This window comes from Crinia signifera, chromosome 9 (assembly GCF_055691185.1).
Source record: "Crinia signifera chromosome 9, ASM5569118v1, whole genome shotgun sequence".
Classification (NCBI taxonomy): Eukaryota; Metazoa; Chordata; class Amphibia; order Anura; family Myobatrachidae; genus Crinia; species Crinia signifera.
In genome coordinates, this window is record NC_139225.1 from 38,620,790 (window position 1) to 38,640,919 (window position 20,130).

At 45.1% G+C, this 20,130-nt stretch overlaps 1 protein-coding gene across 2 annotated transcripts in view; it reads left to right on the plus strand.

Annotated features, from left to right (window-relative positions):
• Positions 1-2,426: 2,426 nt before the first annotated feature.
• IRAK1 (interleukin 1 receptor associated kinase 1) overlaps positions 2,427-20,130 on the plus strand; it is a 67,219-nt gene continuing 49,515 nt past the window's right edge. For both annotated transcript variants that reach the window (XM_083158873.1, XM_083158874.1), the window contains exon 1: positions 2,427-2,645. In XM_083158873.1, the coding sequence (XP_083014999.1) occupies positions 2,513-2,645 (133 nt within the window). In that variant the 5' untranslated portion in view covers positions 2,427-2,512. The remainder of the gene's footprint in view (positions 2,646-20,130) is intronic.

Consider the following 20,130-nt stretch of genomic DNA (forward strand, 5'->3'; position numbering starts at 1 on the left):
CTGCGTTTTTCAGGCACACCTGAATCTTTCGTAGCACTCCCACTAATCGGCTCACCTTGCCAATGGCTAACAAAAGAAAAAAGTAGCAGGATTTTATTGCTGGCAGCGACGCGCAGGCGCATTGCAGCTCAAATGCGCACCAGCATTTGACGCACCAGTCTAATGATAATCGGTCGATGTGCAAATTTGCAAAGCAACGATCAAGCCATTCCAGGAGACTAGGCAAGTATGAGGATTGGCTCCCTAAAGGAAGCCAGCTTTTAGCTTCTCCCAGCCCTGTCCAGCAGTTCCAGGGGTAGGAGACACCTCCTAATGGGACTGCTTGTAGTGTCTGTGACTGACAGGTAGGACTTCCAATAGGAAGTCACTGCCAGTCATATTGCAGCCAATACAGTCATGGACTTACCGACTGAGTGTGGTGGCAAGTTTCACCTGGGGGAGGCTGTAGTCTTGCAGCCCCTAAGTAAAATCCACCAATGGCCAGCACTTTGATTGAAGGATAGCTCCAACCATCCACCAATCAGCATGCTGATAGCAGTCACTGTTTGGCTGCAGGATGGGAAGTGGGCAGAGAATTCCACCTGGCCGCTGTGATTGGGGTTAAAAATCAGAGCGTCTGGCAAGCTAATTACCTCCCAAGAAGCCCCCGCTGCAAGCTCTCTGTGTATATTAATCACTATATATAATTTTTGTGAGTGTCGGTTCTATTTTCTCTTGTTACAATGGTTGGAGCTTTTCATTACTAAAACTTGTATTAGAACAATCGGAGGACTGGCCACTGTATACATGGCTGGTTCTACCATTAGGCAGCTGATAAGTGGCTCCAGAAACTGGGAGACACCTCTTTTTCTAAGTAAGTAAGTAAAATTTATATAGCGCACTTTCTCCAGCAGGACTCAAGGCGCTTACAGACATTAAAAAAAAAAAAAAACAATGCACATAATACAGAGGATGTTGGAGGTACAGTAACAGACATGTCACAGACAAAAGCCCCTGAGCACACAGTAAGCATAATGCAGGAGTGGTGCAGCATTTTGGATAATAACTTCCATGGGTTGTGTACTCCACCCTGACAAGGTACCAAGTGCGGCAGCCATTTTAGGCGCTCTGCGTAGGATTACCCAGGGTGAAATAGATTACCCCTAAAAGAAACTACCCAAAATGGATGATTTCAATGTATACTCAGGTCCATGTATTTTTCATCCCATTCACAAGTGCACCAGATGAGGCAGCCATGGAGGGCGCACTACGAAGGTTACACTGTAAGGGGCGAGCCATACAAGGACCCAATGCATATATTGGAAAGCAAATACTTCTGTAGTAGTATGATAAACCCTGCACAGAAACATCCACGTGATCCACATCCTGTCCGCGGAGATACCATCTGAGGCAACCAGCTTGGTGCACTGCATAGGTCAGCGCTGGCAGGGTGTGCAATCTGCGGAGGTACATCATACAGGAAAAAGCACATGGTGGGGTTGATGTGTGCTGCAGGAGAGGAGGGGGGGGGGGAGAAAAGACATGAACACACATTTGCAGGGGACTGACACTTTTACAAGGGATTGATGGGTGAAGTGTTGGTGCATAGGCTGACTCTGCTGCTTCCCCTCACAGCTCCATGCTCACCATGAGGGGTAGGGCTGGGGGTAGTCCAGGTGTTCTCAGCCGTAGGGGTGGTGGGCCTGGTCCACTCATGGCAAAGGTGAGTTGAGGCCACATGATGTTCCTGAATTTTTGGGATATAATGCAGTCCTTCAGCAGTAATGATGGTTTGTGCTTTGCCTTCTGGTTTCCTTCGGGTTAACGCGGGTATAACGCTGCTATTAATTTAAAGATGACCCTTTATAACTAGACCCTTCAGATACTAGACCCCTAACGTCCTATCACAAAATGAGGGATGACTCTGAAGGCCCTATACACTTTTCCGAGGTATCGCATGCAGCCTCGACTGTTGCAATAGGCAATATGGCTGCCGCATGCAGATGTTTACCGCCCCCGGTCACCAATGAAAGGTGATGTCCTGTAATGGTAGCTTCATGACTCATGCATGCGCGGGCCACTATGAATTGGGCCCTATATCTGGAAACCACCTTTTTTTATATGGTAAAAACTTTTATGGGGAACCATATTCTATATTCCCTTAAATGAAAAGTTGGGCAGTATGGTACGCAGTACATCGTTTGTCCGTGAGTTCCACTGATATTGTTAACGATATCAGCATTGGAGCATATTGTATAGTGTGTGTACAGGGCTTAACAAATATTTAGCAACAGATAATTTAAGTGGGGAAAAAAATAACATACAACAAATTACAATCCCACAAGAATCTGGTAGTAGCCAAACTGTTGCCACACGCAATATGGCCGCCGTATGCAGACATTCACTTCCTCACGCATGCGCACGGAGCTATTTGGAAAGGGAAGTGATTCAATTGCATGGAGTTATTCATTACATACCTCCTCCTCGTCGTCTCCAGCGGCAGCTCTATGACAAGACTAATCCCTGCGGCTGTATGGTGCCTCTCATACCAGTCACCATGTCTAGCAGCCTAGATGAGGTATTCCTGTACGATGTCCCGGCGCGGGTTATGTGCAGGTTCTATGAGATCATGGACTCACTGGACGACACAGACTGGAAAAAGTTTGGTGAGTTTGCAGAAGTTGGAGATAAGAGCGCAGCTGCCGGCAGCCCAGTAGTGACAGGTCCTGGTAATGTGTTCTGGGTGACTGTGGGGAGTCTGGGGACCCATCATCAGGTAATGCTGAGGAACCTGCTGTAAACTTGAGATAGATAGATATATATTTCACAAATGTTCAATAAATAAGTAACAAATCTGTATGGTCCTGTATCACAGTACTTGAGTCAGCCTATTACACATTAGTTTTTGTTAAAACATTATTTTTAACCATAAAATGGTGTAACTTTTTACTTTACATGTATTTTCTTTTAACCATGAAATTGCTGAATCTGCTAAACCAGTGTTTCTCAAACTGTGGGTCCTGACCCCAAAGTGGGTCACCACCAATGGCGGTTTTTACTTATGGGCTGCAGTTAGTGGTGTATCTAGATGTCCGATGCAAGGGCATGCTTAGCCACTTACCTTTATGCTCGATGCCAAGGGAGACTGAAATAGCTTGTTGCTAAGGGGAGGGTGAAAGGCTGCCGCGGCCCACTCTGACAGCTGGGCGGTGCGCTGCTCATCTGTGTCAAAGCAAGTCTATCCTGCGCTATTTTCAAGTCTCCCATTGGACTCGCTGTCCAGCAGCCACCAATGCTGCTCCTGATTGGCTGCTGGACCGCAAGCTCCTATTTGCTCGTGGTCCAGCAGGAGACTTGAAAATAGCGGCGCCGGGGAACAGACCTGCTTGGTGTCCTGACTCCTGCGCTGCCCGGCCGTGGCTCACACAGCCATTGTTGTGAGCCACGGCCGGGCAGTGCAGAAGTCAGGACACAGAAGACAGCGGGCGGATGGCACACAGGGCAGAGTTTGCTGTGTGCGGATACGGCGCCCTGTTAACTTTTGGCGCCTGGAGCTGCAGCCCCCCAGGTAAAATCCCCCACTGTTCTCTGCCTAAGTAAAGCCAGATGCAGTACTGCTCTGGCTTCACTGTGACTGGCAGTGACTTCCTATTGGAAGTCCGACATGCCAGTCACCCAAGGCAGTCCCATTGGGAGGTGTTCCCTTCCTCCGGGATGCATCTACATCAGGGCTGGGCAACACCGGCCCTCCAGATGTTGATGAACTACACATCCCAGCATGCCTTGCATCAGTTTCAGCATGGCCACATAGCAAAACTAATGCAAAGCATCCTGGGATGTGTAGTTCATTAACATCTGGAGGGCCGGTGTTGCCCAGCCCTGCTCTACATGGTCTGTTGAGTGGCAGCCCATAAAACCGGGTTCCACGCATGCATAGTATGAGGACGATACTGTGTGGGACCCTGAATATGCCTCCAGGGGCTGCTGTATAAGCAGAGGCTGGGGCCAGCGCATGCGCAGTACATAAGAAGCTACTGTGCATGTGCCGGCCCTGTGCCAGAGACCGGCGTATGGGACTGGGATTCTGGGATCCAGAGATTTGTCACTGCTGTAGTAAGGATACATTGTATCTTGGGTCAGTGAATGGCATCTCATCGGTACATTGTGTGCGGTCCTTTAGCATAAATTGTATCGTGGCCTCACACATGCAGAATAACAGTGTATGCCACTGCTGTTAGAGAAAGGAGTAGATCTTGTATATGTTGGAATGGGGTAGAGCAGTGGTAGCCAACCCTAGCCCTCGAGAGCTACCAACAGTTCACATTTTTCAGACAACCTAGCTGCTGCACTCATTAATCACTGACACATTTTAAAAGATACACAGATGGAGCTAATTGGCTCGCTTGTGATTCTGTGTGGAGACCTGCAAAACATGCACTGTTGGTAGCTCTCGAGGACTAGGGTTGGCTACCCCAGGGGTAGAGCATGCAGGCTGCTGCAGTGATTTGGGAAAGGGGAGGGAACAAACAAGCTGCTGTAGATAAGTCAGGGGGAGGAGCACAATTACTTTCTTGCCCCAGGTGACCAAATTCCTAGTTTCAGCCCTGACAAATTTTTTAAAGCGCAATGGCATGTTTGACCTCTGTATAAGTGAATGTTCATAAGCGTGGCTTCCTACTATCTGGTTGATGTGGTGTGTGTGTGATTCTGAATGGTTAATGCTGATTGGCCAGTGAATATGCCAGTCACATGCAATGACTAACGATTCCCCCGGAGTCTTTCCACTCACTGATGTCACCACTGCTTTTTGCAGGCAGGATCATATGCCACCCTTTTGCATATGATATATTACAAGCAGTCCAAGCAAGTGCTGTGGGATCTGAGAAATCTTGAGTGCAGCACTTCGATCTGATGCCCACTCGACCGCGCATCAAATTGGAGACAACAAAACATATGATTTAACACTTTTCGCCCAATTTCTCAGCCCAATCCCCCAAAATAGTGTGAAAAGGGCTAGTGAATGGCTATAAGGAACTAAGCAGAATGCGCCTTGCCACATACTGTTGCTGGTCAGTCTGAGAATGTTTGGCGTATGTTCAGTGGTGTTTTTTAGGTCACAAGAGATCACCTCACCGTAAGAGAGGTTTCCTGGGGCAGATGAAACTAAATGTATATTTTGATATAATTTTAATAAGAAAAAACTGCTTTTATACTTTTTTTTCTTGTGTGTTGCATCTGCTATCACCATCCTGAGATGGCGATAGCTGTGGTATATTTTGTCGATATTCACCATTTTAACACGAGTATGTAGACATTGACCACATCACCGCTGACAAAATGTCAACATAATTAGAATGTTGACAGAACATCACTAAGGTCATGACGTCGGGCTCATCCTTCTGGTAGCCTTAACCTTTTGAGTGGTCGGTTTTGCTGGGGCAGGACAAACCAACCCTCCCCCCACCCTCACCTCCGCACTGGCATTTTTATGCAGCGATCACAGACGGCAGGCTCAGGGATGTTCGTAGAGGCTCAGGAGGACTTGGGCGCCTGAACTCATGAGCGCTCCTGGATCCCCCAGAGCCGCCCCGAACATCCCCAAGCCTGCCGTCTTCGTCACTGCTGTGAATGGGGGCTGGCGAAGTGGCAGGGGAGGAGCTCTGCAGTATGATCGCCGGATTGGGGGGGGGGGCTGGAGGCACCACACAGCTGGCACCTAGGGGTATGCCCGGATATTTTCCGGGACAACCCGCTGCGGCAGCGCATACCACTCAAGTGGTTATTGGTCTTTGCTGGCCATACACTTGTCTGATTTGGCCACTTTTCACCTGATTCCGATGGATCAGGCCAAGAAATCGGCTAAAAGTGGCTAAATCGGATGTGCTTGACATCTGATGCGTGGTCCCATCGCAGTCTGAGATCAGACCGGCTTGCATGAGATCACTTGATGCAATAGGACTGCATGGGAGGTTTCCTGATGCCTGGGAAGTGCCCGGGGGTTCAAGGGAATTCTTATGCGACTTCTCCCTCTGAGAAGTCTCATTAAGTCTATAGGGGCCTTAACCGTAACCCACAGGTCCGCGCAGGATGTTATAATTTCCCATTTTGACATTGTCAACATTTTGCATTTGCTGACATGGATGACGGTATATGGTCACTAGGTTGACATGCATTGGGCCAGCCACTGAAGGTCAACGGGGCTTAGGTCGACACGGCTACGACAAGCATTAGGTCGACAATGTGAAGGTCGACAGTCAAAAGAGCAACAAGTTTTTCTCGTTTTTTTGAGACCACGTGTTGAAAGACGGTATATCATGCCCTACCATCCACTACAGCGTGGTGGGAGGATACAATCGTGTGCTTTCAAGGTGTCCATGTCGACATGGACACTGTGAAAGTGAAAAACTCATGTCGACCTTTGACTGTGTGTCAGCCTAAGCCCCGCCGACCTTCAGTGGTCGACCGAATGCATGTAAACCTAAATTTGGTCGACCCATACCCATTATGACTGCTTCCCGGTGATTAGTACATATTGTGGTACGAGTACTGCTAAGGCTGTGTATCTTAAATATATGATAACTAGATTTGTGAGGAGAAAGGTATCCCAGCTGAGTATGCGTATTTACACTGGATTTTAGACACCGATAATTGGCCATTTTGTAACATTCCAGTCAGTTGGCCTCTTTAAGGTGTGGAGAATAACATCTGCAGACATTTTCTGTTTCCTCCAAACTGAGTTCCCCATGTTTCAGATTCCATTCTGAAGATAGGGTATAGTTTTAAATTGATTTTACAATGGTCATCTGGCTTTTATTAACCTCTTGAAGCACATTGTCTAGGTACACAAGTCAATTGCAGAACACTTTTACTATGTTGTCCCGTCTGATAGCTAAAGCCTTGGTGGCAGCCATTTTGTTCCAGGCTTCTGTTCTCCTCATAGCCGAGTGTGCTACACTATCACCTTGGTCCTGATTCTGGTTCACTTGCAAAAGCACATTCTCTCTCAAATGGACAAAACCATGTGCAGTGCAGGGGGGGCAGATGTAACACGTGCAGAGAGAGAGTTCAATTTGGGTGAGTTATTTTGTTTCTGTAAATACTGGCTGCTTTATTTTTACACTGCTATATAGATATCAGTCTGAAGTAAAAACCCCATCCTAATCTAACTCTACATGTGTTACATCTCTCCCCCCCCCCCCCTGCAGTGCTCATGGTTTTGTCCATTTGAGAGAGAATTTGGTTTTGCAAGTGAAGCAGAATCATGCCCCTTGTCTCTACACTTTACAGTTTTTTGTGGTTTTACTACTGGTCTTAACTAGGCACACACTGGGCAACTTTGAGCTGAAAGTCGCTCAAAACACCCAGTTTGAGCAGCTTTCAGCTCAGAGCCGCCCAGTGTGTATGCAGGGGGAAAGACACTCGGTGTGTATGCACCGCTGTCCATACACGCTGGGCATAGTTGCCCAGTGTGTATGGACCTTTAGTTTCCTTTTTACAGTGATTGATCACTACTACTGGTGGTACTCGGCCACCAGTCATACCACACTGACAACGAGGTACAATTAAGTAGTGTAATTCATTTCCACAACCAGACCTCTGAAACTCTATGGTGCTGACTTTAGTACAGAGGTTCCCAAACCTTTTTGGCCTACCACTCCCTTGGAATCTGCCTTTTATAAGCTTTATTTTTGTCAGCAGCATTAAATCAATGTGATGAGCTATTTCCAGTCCATTTCTTTTCGTGCATCTGGCCTCTAGTGAGAGCACTTAGAAAATGGGCTGAAATCGCCCCCTGTGTAATGTAATTCTCAATGACACATTTATTAATTAGGTGGGAACTGTGTTTAAAGACTGTCCAACAGTTTATCATTTGTTTGTTATTACTAGAGACCGGATTATAGCGTGGCCAGTACAGTATCCCCTAGCTTCCTGCCCGTTTTTTTTGCTGATAGGCTGACAGAAGCACCCATCAGAGGTAAGGATTGAGCGGCCTGTCAGCGCGGTGGGGGGGTGGGATGTGGGTGGAAGAGCTGATACGCTGCTAAACAGTGCTAAACCTCTGCTGACACGCGGCAAATCATTGCGCGGGTGCTGGAAGCCAGGGTCAGTGGTGCTTCTGCTCTCAATAAGCCACAGAAGATGCCAACGGTTAGTGTTACTTGCAAACAGTACAGTATTTGTGTCACTGCTGGGGGGCAATATATATATATATATATATATATATTACTGCTGGGGGGGCATTATATGTATTTTACGGTATTTTAAAGCTTTTCATGCATATTTCAAGCTTTTTATGTTGCATATAATCCTGTCTCTAGTAATCACTGTTCTGTCCTGTGGACTTTAACAGGCTGTGAGTTAAACGCTTGTGTCATCAGCAGCTGATCTGTTTTTTTTTTTTAACATCTAGAACAGGGGTCCTCAAACTATTTTGCTCTGGGACCCCATCAGATAATAAAATTTATTACACGACCCCAGCAAGTTTCTGCAGAAGGTCATCACGTCACATGTGTAGACAGCAGACAGCACATACAGTACATGGCAGCATTGTGTAGACACTAAATGATGGGAGGAGTCTGAAGTAACAGACAATTCAACAGACTCTTTCGGACTCCTTGTATCACTGACTGAGATTAGAAAAGTCATCAGCCTGATGGTCAGCAACATGGAGTCGGGACCCACTTTGGGGTCAGGACCCACAGTTTGAGAACCGCAGATCTAGAGAGCTGTTAACTGGATATATACTGCTACAGTACTTGGGAACCTAATAAGATCATTTATCTAATTAGCCAAACTATCATTGTGGTTTTTCTTTCAACACATCTGAGTATTCTCACCAGAGGAATTATATACCGTTTAATCACCAGGCAGCCTTATTACTCTTGATGCTGTGTAGAGTATTATACAAATTGGTTTATTGATTTTAACTAGTGTTGAGGTGTGCTTCGGCATTGCTGACGGGTGAGAAATAAAGCGCATACACCTTGAATAGTATTGTTAATTATATTGTTCAGTGACGTCACTTCGTCTTCCCCCTGCTGAGCATGCATTCGTTTAGTCAAATTGGTCTGCAAATAAAGGTGCGTACACACTGGGAGATTTTTTTGATTTTATTTATTTGAGATTTTTGTGCATGCTTATATATAAATTTGTTTCTGATATTCAAGCATTTTATGATTCGTTTGTACTGTTTACCCTCCTATTGGTGGTATAATTAATCACTATAGCTATAGTGTTTTCTAACAATATAAAATACGGCTGTGGCGCCCTGGGGTGCCTTGGAGCACATGCAGGGGGGTGCCCTGGGTTGGTAGTCAGGACCAATTCAAATTAATTATGGCCAATAGAATTCGCAAATCCAGTCGCTGTGGCTGCCAATCCTAAACTATGGGACAAGCAGAAGAGAATCCTGTCCCTCACCACATCTCTGATCCTAAGGATGACCTACAAACACAGTTTATCTCATTTTAATGTTTTTCTTAATTTCACAATGGGTAACTTTTGTCCTATGGGTGCTGAGAAAAAAACTGATTCTCTAGGGTGCAGTGATGCAAAAAAGATTGGGAACCGCTGTAATAGGTTGACATGGCTAAGGTCGACATGGTTGGAAGGTTGACAGTGAATAGGTCATGATTTTTTTTTTTTTTTTTTTTAATTTTGACAGTCGACATGGACACCGTCAAAGTCCACGAGTCTGTATATGGAACAGAACTTGTATTGGAAAAATAGGTTGCTTCAACAGTGTAGCACTCTATGTACATATGCATATATTCAGTCGCAAGTGTCTCCTGGTGTGTCCTAGCCACATCATGACACATTTGTGACAAAAAAAGACTTCCAGCTGAATCTCACAGGGACATTGTTTGGCACAACTGCAGCGATGATGTATGAGAACACCTGCGGTATTTTTTTAAAATATACATCAATTAATTGAAGTTTAGTTAAATATTACACCCAAAAAAAGAACAGTCGCAATGAGCGACTCGGGCATTTGTAACAGATATTTTGAGGGTCTCTCACAGCAACATTGGCACTCAAAGCGTTAATTTAATAGTTTCCAAACTCTTGAATCTGCCCTGATAAATGTGTGGTACTGTTATAACGCTGCAGAATACTTCTACAGCTAAAAACAACGAAAGCAACAGATCTCGTTATATCTCCTTTGTACTATCAACTCCCCACCTTTTCCTTTCAGGACTTCTGCATAGTTAGTAATAACAGAAGTGTGGCTGATTGAAGGGCAATACTTCTAATGACAGAAGACCCTACCAATTTTTACCAGTGCTGGGGGCTGTAATGTAGGCATTCCTAACCACGGAACTCAAGGAACACTAACGGTCCAAGTTTTAGTGATATCCAGATTTCAGTGCAGGTGACTCATTGTTGACCTTCCGCCGGTTGACCTAAGGACACTGTCGACCTTAGGCGTGTCAACTTTTCTTGCGTTGACCTAACGATCCATACCCGCATACACACTGGAGTATGTATTCACTGAAAGACATTGGGGACCAATTTCACTTGAACTTCACCAGTGGACGAAAGATGTGGTGCATACATACTGAATGATCTAGCCACAGTCTATATAATGGATACAAACGTTTCGATTCTGTTTTCAATTACATTCAGCTTATACAACCTGCTCTGGAGTTTTTTTATCTACTCCTTTTCGATTTTCTATTCGATGTGAGTTTGATTTGCACTATTCGATTTGCTATTTGATATCAATTCGATCTCACAGTGTTCCAGATCCTTCAGGCAGGAGATTGAACTCAAATCTGAATCGAATGCAGCAGTAAGCACAGTAGATTTGTATGGTGTGTACACACTTGTACAATCATGACTATATTACAATTGAGAATATCTGCATAGAATATATACAATTGAGACTATCTGCATACAATTTAGACTATATAGTGCAGATATGCACTATATAGTCTATGCAGCCAAGACTTTCAGGCTGCGATACGGGAGCACACATCGGGATCGCAAGGGTTAAAACCTGTGCGATCTGCATGAGATCCAGATGAGATTTTGACTATATAGTCAAAATCTCATGCACATAGTACAAGTGTGTACACACCATAAGATTTCTACTAGATAGTCTTGCCTGCCAAGACTTTTTTTGGTACTTTTGTAATATCTGGGGGCCTGATTTCTTTTCATTGCATCGCATCGCATGCAATATAGTGGCATACAATTCATGCAATGCGATTTTTCATTGTAAAGACCCCATGGGTGATTTCATACCGCCGCTATCCAACTACGCATGGAGTTGATTTTTATATAGTGTGGCGAGCCCCGCGAGGGGACGCAGAATACATGTAAAGTAATCCGCGTCCCCTTGCGGGGCTCGCTGCGCTCGCCACGCTTCTGGATCGGTATATAACTATATAAAATCAACTCCATGCGTAGTTGGATAGTAGGGGTATAAAATCACCCATGGCTGACTATACAATTAAAAATCTGGTCTTCACAATGAAGCATCGCATGCCTTAAGTAGTGTCATGCAATGATAAAATCGGGCGCCCAGATAATACACAAGTACCCTTTTTTTTTTTTATTCGATCTCCACTACACTGGAGCACGCATTGGGATTGAATCTGCATCGAATGCTAATCAAAGCATTCAATGTCCATTCGATTTCCGTTAGATTTTGCCTCTCTAAGCAAAATCGAATAGAAAAAAAGAGCAGATCTCAATGTGTAAGGTTTTTCTGAAAGATGCCCAAATTGGTATGCCTGCACAGTCAATGAACAACCTGGCAACGGGACCACGCATGGTGGTTCGTCGTCCCTGCATACACACTGAAAAATATTGTGACCAATATCGTTCAGAAGGGCCTAAATGAACGATATTGTTCAAAAAAATTGTTCTAGAGTGTATGCACCTATAGTGTACTTTGAGGACCGAGGTTTGAAATGTCTGCTCTAATGCCTGTTACTCTGGCATCCTATCCTGCAAATCTTGTTAGGAATTACAAAGCTATGTACTGGCATTTGCCAGAGGTGTGGTATGCTGGGTGTATGTTTTTTTTTTTTTTTTTTGTAAAGTGGCAATGATTTTCAAGGCAGAACTTTGCCTTATTAATGCATCCCACACCAGGTGACACTTTTTTATATTCGCCTCTTTTTGTTTGTTCTACTTCCCTATGATCCACTCCTGTTGGTCTTGTTTGACACTTCAGCTACTGAGGTTCCAGTGTATGTGGACTCCCAATTGTAAAAATAAATACATTTCGCAATCAGCCTCCCACACCGGTCGAGTTCAGCTGTGGCACTGTTGGGCACTCCCTGAATGATGGCATTTGTGGCAACCTAACCATAAGCAAAAACAAAAACTCTGTGACTCTGTGCCCACTTACAAATGCCGCCTGCAATCCCGATCCCTACTTCACATCTTCTATATCTGGTATTAATGCTAGTTTCAGCTGCTAATGGGTCCCCGTTTAGAGAGTTAAAGCGGCAATCCCACATACTTTTTCATACTTTTTCATTAATAGCAAGTGCATTACCTGCTCTGATACTCCTTTTTCTTAGCGATAAAACATAGGTACATACAATTTGATGGAAGAGTAGAACCACTTGTCCCATGTAGTCTGTCCTATTGACCTAGCAGTATATTTTTTGGCTTGTTGGTGGAAACCCACAAAATAATGGGGAGAACATATAAACTCCACACAGTTAGGGCCATGGTGGGGAATTGAAACTAGGACATCAGTGCTGTGAGGCAGAAATGCAATTACATCATCCTTGCTGCCCTATCAACTGTCCAGCAGCTATACTCCGACATCATTATCTCCTTTTTCAAAATCTCTCTGGAGTGAAAACAAGTGTGGCTGCCAGACACATGACTTTTTATGATGGCAGAGTGAGAGAATCAAAAGTGGAGGCTCACAGTGAATACAGAGCTTAGATGGGTGTTTTTAATGATTTTCACTCCCACCAGTATGTTGTAAATTTGTAAACGTCTACAACTTGGCCACAGATTATATTGGTGAAAGTGTAGCACAGCGGTTCCCAACCCTGGTCCTCAAGTACCCCCAACAGTACACGTTTTCCAGGTCACTCAGCAGGTGCACATTTTAAAAGATCCACAGGTGGGGCTTATTATTTCACTAATTCTGTGTGGAGACCTGCAAATAGTGCACTGTTGGGGGTACTTGAGGACCAGGTTTGGGAACCACTGGTCTAGCACATGGAAACTGGGGGTTTCAAAACCTGGTCAGCTAGGTCCAAATTTGCTGTCCCGGCCGATGGTGTGGGTCTGCGCATGGGCAAAAAGGCGCATAGGCGGATCCCTGGTGCGATCGCATTTGGTGAGTATCACACTCGCTGAGGCGTTCGCTTGGTTGAGGGAGGGAAGGAGGCGGGCAGGGGGCTGTGGCATGGGAACATCCGGTACTTATATGTTAGTTGGGCGCCCACTAAGCTATTTGCTTAGTTTTCCACGTCCCCTCGCTGCGCTCGCCACACTATATAAAATCAACTCCATGCCGACATGGATAGTGAGGCTATGAGCGTACTAACTATAGTGGGCGCCCAACTAACATATAAGTACCGAACATCCCCATAAAAATGATGGCATTCCCCTGGGAACGCAGGAGTCGGGATGCTGCCCGCCTGACACAGGCATCGACGCGGGTGGTAGACGGCGTTTACCTGTTCGCTAGGCTGCGAACAAGACTGAGTCAGATAAAGTTCCATATGTGTTTTCCATTTTCCCAGCACATATAGGACCAGATGCACTAAGCTTCAAAAGTGATAAAATGGAGAGTGATAAAAAGCCATCCAATCAGCTCCTACCTGCCATGTCACAGACTGTGTTTGAAAAATGTCAGGTAGGAACTGATTGGCTGGCTGGGTACTTATGAGTTATCCGGGCGCCCGATTTCTAAATCGGGTCGGATCGGGCACATCGCATCGCATCGCATGCGACCATCGGATGCGATGCGATGTGATGCGATGACCCGATTTTTCCATAGGAATCAATGTTAAAATGGACAGAGTCCATTTTAACATGGAATTCAATGGGAAAAAGGGGTCCTTTTCATACCCCTACTATCCAAGTGGGCATGGAGTTGGATATAAACCTGTGGCGAGCGTAGCGAGCCACCGAGCCCGAAGCGTGGCGAGCGTAGCGAGCCCCGCGAGGGGACATAGAATACCGTCCCCTCGCGGGGCTCGCCACGCTTCGGGCTCGGTGGCTCGCTACGCTCGCCACAGGTTTATATCCAACTCCATGCCCACTTGGATAGTAGGGGTATGAAGAGGACCCCTTTTTCCCATTGAATTCCATGTTAAAATGGACTCTGTCCATTTTAACATTGATTCCTATGGAAAAATCGGGTCATCGCATCCGATGGTCGCATGCGATGCGATGCGATATCGCATCGCATCGCATCTGATTGTATGCCTTAACTTAAGGCATACAATCAAAAAATTGGGCGCCCAGATAACTCATAAGTACCGCTGGCTGTTTATCACTCTCCATTTTATCACTTTTGAAGCTTAGTGCATCTGGCCCATAGAGACACCACAGCAAACTGTAAAGGTGGCCATACACACGCAGATTTATCTGCAGATCTGTCTGGTTGGAACAAAAACATGACTATGGATGAGAGCAAATGACAGTTGACCATTTGCTTGGAAATGCTGGAAAACTGACAAACTGTCACTCATCCATAACCATGTTTTTGTTCCAACCAGCCAGATCTGAAGATAAATCTTACTAGTGTATGGGCACCATTACACAAGGCAGGAAAGAGGAACTGCATGGGTTTTGAAAGGTGCAGGCTGCTAGAATGATCACTAACTTTTATTATTATATTACAGTTCTACTCAAATAACAAAAAGCTTTTCACCATACTTCTCTATCTGCTGGAGTTCTAGACGCTTGCTACATGCAGGTTATACAATGTGAATTGAACAGGAACAGATATGTAGCCCTTTATAAAAGACCATGGGGAACCTGCTCTTTTTAAAACCTGTACAAGAGAGTTCCCTAGGTAATGGTATGCGTGACTAATGTAAATAATCTGTTCGTGCATACAAAGCGATAAGTAGACAATATTATTTGTTCCAAATATGACGGAGGCTGTAGTTAATCATACTCATTGGTGGCATTAGGTAAAGCGGAAATGTCACAGAAAAATCCTACATTTCCGATAACTGCTGTCAGCTCTGTTCCATTTATATCACCTTGTGTATTACATAATACCATTCATTCATGTGGCAGGAAACGATTTACATTCCAATATTAGCCTGATAACACGTTTTATGATGTTGTTAATAAAAAAAAATAAAAAATCTTTATTTTGCATTTTATATGCCGGATTCTGATATGTTGGCTGTAACTTGTTACACCCGTGTTATGTGAGCCTGGATGAGCTGTTGCAGCCAGGAAATGATGTCTTAGTGTATTGGGGCCAAGGATGCAGTGACTGCCCAAAATGTGCTTTTCCATAACCAGCTCTCCAAATTCCTTTCTCTTGTGCATCACGTATCCCTTTCACATCGCACCTCGGACACAGGTTATGACGGATTGGTGACGTATAGACCCGGGTCTAGGTGCGGTGTGACAGCACCACAACTTTTAACCCAGGTCGACCAACCCAGCAATTCAACCTGGGTTAGAAGAAGGGTTAAACCCAGGTCACCCTTTGTATAAGACTGGTGTTCTATTGAAGAGGGCGTGTGGCTATAGGCAACCAATCAGATTCTATCTTTTATGCTAAATAAATAAGTAGATTCTGATTGGTTGCTATGGGCAACATCCCATCTTCAATAGAACTCCCATCTTTGCACATAAACCCCCTTAGATGCCCATAGAAAAGAATAAGTGATCTTGCATATACACTGTCAGGCTCTGCGGAACCCTTGTGGCGCCATATAAATAAATGATAATATATACAATAGCAAAACAGTGTCCCAATGTTAGTTCAATGACGTCCATCTCTAGTGTTTTCCTAGCACGGGCATTGTTTGTACACCGCACAGCAGGTTTAGCAGTGTGGCCTCTGTCTGAACCACTGCTCTCAAACCCTTCTTGTGAGGATGGTGACGCAGGAGTTGTATGTTTTCTGTTGTACTATCTTTTACCCTGTGTTTGTTTTTTTAACATCCCTACTTTACCCCGCCCCAATTTTGACAGTACCTATGAGGTATACAGTCATTAGGTCGACAGTACAAAGGTCGACATGCATTAGGTTGACCAATGAAGGTCGACCTTGGTATTTCATGCCCTACCATCCACTAGGGCAGGCATTCCCAACCACGGTCCTCAAGGCACACCAACAGTGCAGGTGTTGTAGATATCCAGGCTTGAGCACAGGTGACTTAATTAGTACCTGAGGGATTCTGATTAAACCATGTGTGCTGAAGCCTGGATATCACTAAAACCTGCACTGTTGGTGTGCCTTGAGGACCGTGGTTGGGAATGCCTGCTCTAGGGCATGAAGGGAGAATATAAAAGTGTGCCGAGCGTATCGATGCACCCTGACCGAAGATTGGCGAGCGCAGTGGTGCACCAGTACAGTGTCCATGTTGACTGTGTTGAAATTTGGGTCAAAAAAGTGGAAACCCCATGTTGACATAATGCTTGTGTCGATCTAATGCATGTCTACCTTCTGTGGTCAAACTAATCATCCACACCCACCTACGCTTGGGGTTATAGCCCGTCCAAGCTTGTATAGTATAAATGAGTCTGTGTGCGTCGTCTATTACAGACCAGGTTTCAAGGATATCCACGCTTGTGACCAGATGGCTTGGTCAAATTGATTTAGGTACTAATTAAGTCACCTGTGGTCAAACATGGTTATCCATACCTCTCAACATGACCCTCTCCAGGAGGGACACAATGCTCTGCTCCTGCACTTTCTTCTTAATGCATGAATACCATCACCTGTGTTGAACAGGTTAATTGATAAGAAAGGTGCTTCAACACAGGTGATGGTAATCATACATTACCAGGGAAGTGCAGGAGCAGAGCATTGTGTCCCTCCTGGAGAGGGTCATGTTGGGAGGTATGGGTTATCCATAAAACCTGGAGTGTAGTTTGAAGAGCCTGCTCTTGCTCTGTGATTCACAAGGTTTATGCAGCTATAATAATATACCATATATAGAGTATAATGCAGCCCACACACGCACCGATTCCAGCGTGCGTTGTGGGCTTAACTAGCACACACAGCATCGCATCGTATGCCTTGTGCATGCGATGCGATGCTGTGCTAGAAAAAGCTAGTACAAAAAGTATGTGCAGCACATACTTTTTGTACTGTACGATGAGGTGCCGCGGGAGCGCGCACCCCATCGTACAGCATCGCACCGCCGGCATCGGCGCGTGTGTGGGCTGCATAAGGCTACTTTTTCAGAACATTTTGTATGCTGAAAAAGCCCCCCCTCGGCTTATACTCGAGTTAGGGTCCCACTTGAGTCAATAAGTTTTCCCAGTTTTCTTGTTGTAAAATCAGGTGCCTCAGCTTATATTCGGGTCGTCTTATACTTATACGAGTATATACGGTAATTAACAGCAACAAAGTGTACTTCTATTGAAGTCCCGGACAAACGATATATCGCTTACACATAATTTTACAAAAGCTATTGTAGCTGGCCACGTTCTTGGTCATCTGCACCCAGATACTGAGCTTGTAAGTACGAGGACATCGGTAACGACCTGTGGAAGTGCGCATTGCTAGTGATATAGTGAGGGCGATCTGAACAATTTTATGAGTTTGTCGTTATCTGAATATAGTTTCAAATATCATCTTGTGTGTTATCCATCTTAATATATAGCACAGCTGACGCGTAGGTCGCATGTACGTCGGAAGTGTTCGGGTGAGAGGTGTGTACAGTATTGCTCAGACGCATGAAATATGGTGTCTTAACTCTTTGAGTGCCAAGTGAATTTGAAGAGGTGTGAACATTTCCAAGCAACCATTTTTATTCATCATTTGAACAAATGTAAGCGAACATCTCACACAGATGTTGGCACTCAAAGGGTTAAGGTTTTTTAAAATGATTTGCTTTATTTATGTATTAATCCTTTCTTATGTAGTGCAGTGTATTCTGTTGCCCTTTACAATTGGAGACAGTGATACAACAAACTGGGTATTTACAGATAGTCAACAAGGTAGGAGAGGGCCCTGCTCCCAAGCTTACGATCTATAGGAACGCAATTTTATTGACACATAATTTGGTACTTGTTTCCTAGCACGGCGCCCACGATTTTAATCTTATTACATTGTTTTGATCGCATCGCATACGGCCAGAACGCATGCGATGCGATCAAAACGATGATTTCATTGTACAATCACCCTGATGGGTGATTAGTATGTTATATGCACCCCCATTGTTAACGCCACCACCACTATTAACCCCAACCCGAAGCGTGGCGAGCACAGCGAGCCTGCGAGGGGCGGCGGTACGCGTCCTCTGACCTTTTCTTACCCCCATTATATAGTGTGGCGAGCCACCGAGCCTGAAGCGTGGCGATCGGACGTGGATAACTTCACATGTATTCCGTGTCCCCTCGCGGGGCTCGCCACGCTTCGGGCTTGGTGGCTCGCTGAAATCATCGTTTTTAAATTGTACAGTGCGGCTCTTAGGACCCGAAAATCGGGTCCCATCGCATACCACTAATTAAGGCATGCGATGGGCGCCGTGCTAGGAAACAAGTACCCATAATTTTTTGTTTGTTTTATTAACTCATATCAACCATTATGTGTATGTTATTTTAAGGAATTGCTGTATTAATTGAAAAACTCACATGTTTAAATGTGTGGGTTGCTCCTCTCCTTCCTTCACTGTGGGGCATTCCCCACCGTCACTCTTTCATGATGCAAATGTATTTCTCTCCAGCAAGCGTGGGACCAGCTACTTTTGTAAAAGGGGGAATCCCTTTACATCCCTGTGAGTGCATTCTGCATGTGATTTTGTTAAAAAAAGGAATTTCTTCCTGAATCGGTTACTTTCTAAAAAACCCTCTCTTTTTGTGCCTCTATTAACATTTCACATTGCCTCATTCTAATAATTCCAGGATATTTATAGGTTTTAACTGAAGTATAGCATCTGCTTAAATGTATGTAATATATTTTGTATAGACTTGGGAACTTTTCAGCCGTCTTGTGTTTTTTTTTTTTTAAATGTGGACCAAAATCATGATTCCAATTTTTTTCATTACTTTTTGTCCTTTTATGCTACGGTCAGAATTTTTTTTTTCTTCAGTAAAATGTCAGGGCTCGCTGCTGCACAGAGTATTTCAGGTGGTACGTGCATGGCGTGATACATTGTTACACACTGCGCAGCCGTAGAACTGTACCATTGGATGTACAGCACATACATTCATCGTGTGACTTGGGTGGATTTGGGGGTACACAGTATACAATGCTTATTCCGATCTGTCATGGATAGTAACATTGTCTTATATATCGTATAGAGCAGGGCTGGGCAACAACGACCCTCCAGATGTTGATGAACTACACATCCCAGCATGCCTTGCATCAGTTTCAGCATGGCCACATAGCAAAACTAATACAAAGCATCCTGGGATGTGTAGTTCATTAACATCTGGAGGGCCGGTGTTGCCCAGCCCTGGTATAGAGTGTACCAAAATTAAGTTCTCGGCTTTGTTGAAATTTGTAGTTCCCCCTTCTTTAAGGGAACTTTCCTGCGGGACCTGTAGAATAGAGGGGCTGCCGGACGGGGTCCCGTCAGTCGGGATCCCGACCGTCATTAACCCGACGTCGGGATCCCGACTGTTAAAACACAGACGGCCGGGTTCCCGACGGCCGTCGGCTATTTTCCTTCGTGGAGGTCCACGACCCCCATAGAGGAAGAACAGAATAGGTGGCGAGCGTAGCTCGCCACCGTGCCCGCAGCGTCGCGAGCGCAGCGAGCCCGCAAGGGGCTTTGTTGCGCTGGCCACGCTGTCTGAGACCAGGCAGTCGGGATCCTGACGTCAGGATAATGACTGTCGGTGAATCATACCACACCCGCATAGAGGTTCTCGGGTATAACTTGTTCCTTCATCTCAGATCAAATACAGTTCAACTACCAGGACTTAAAGGGTGTCCTTGAATTAGCCAGGTGTTAACCCCTTCCTTGCATAGGGCAGGTTATGACTGTCACAGCTAGGAACGTATTAACCCGTTGGGCA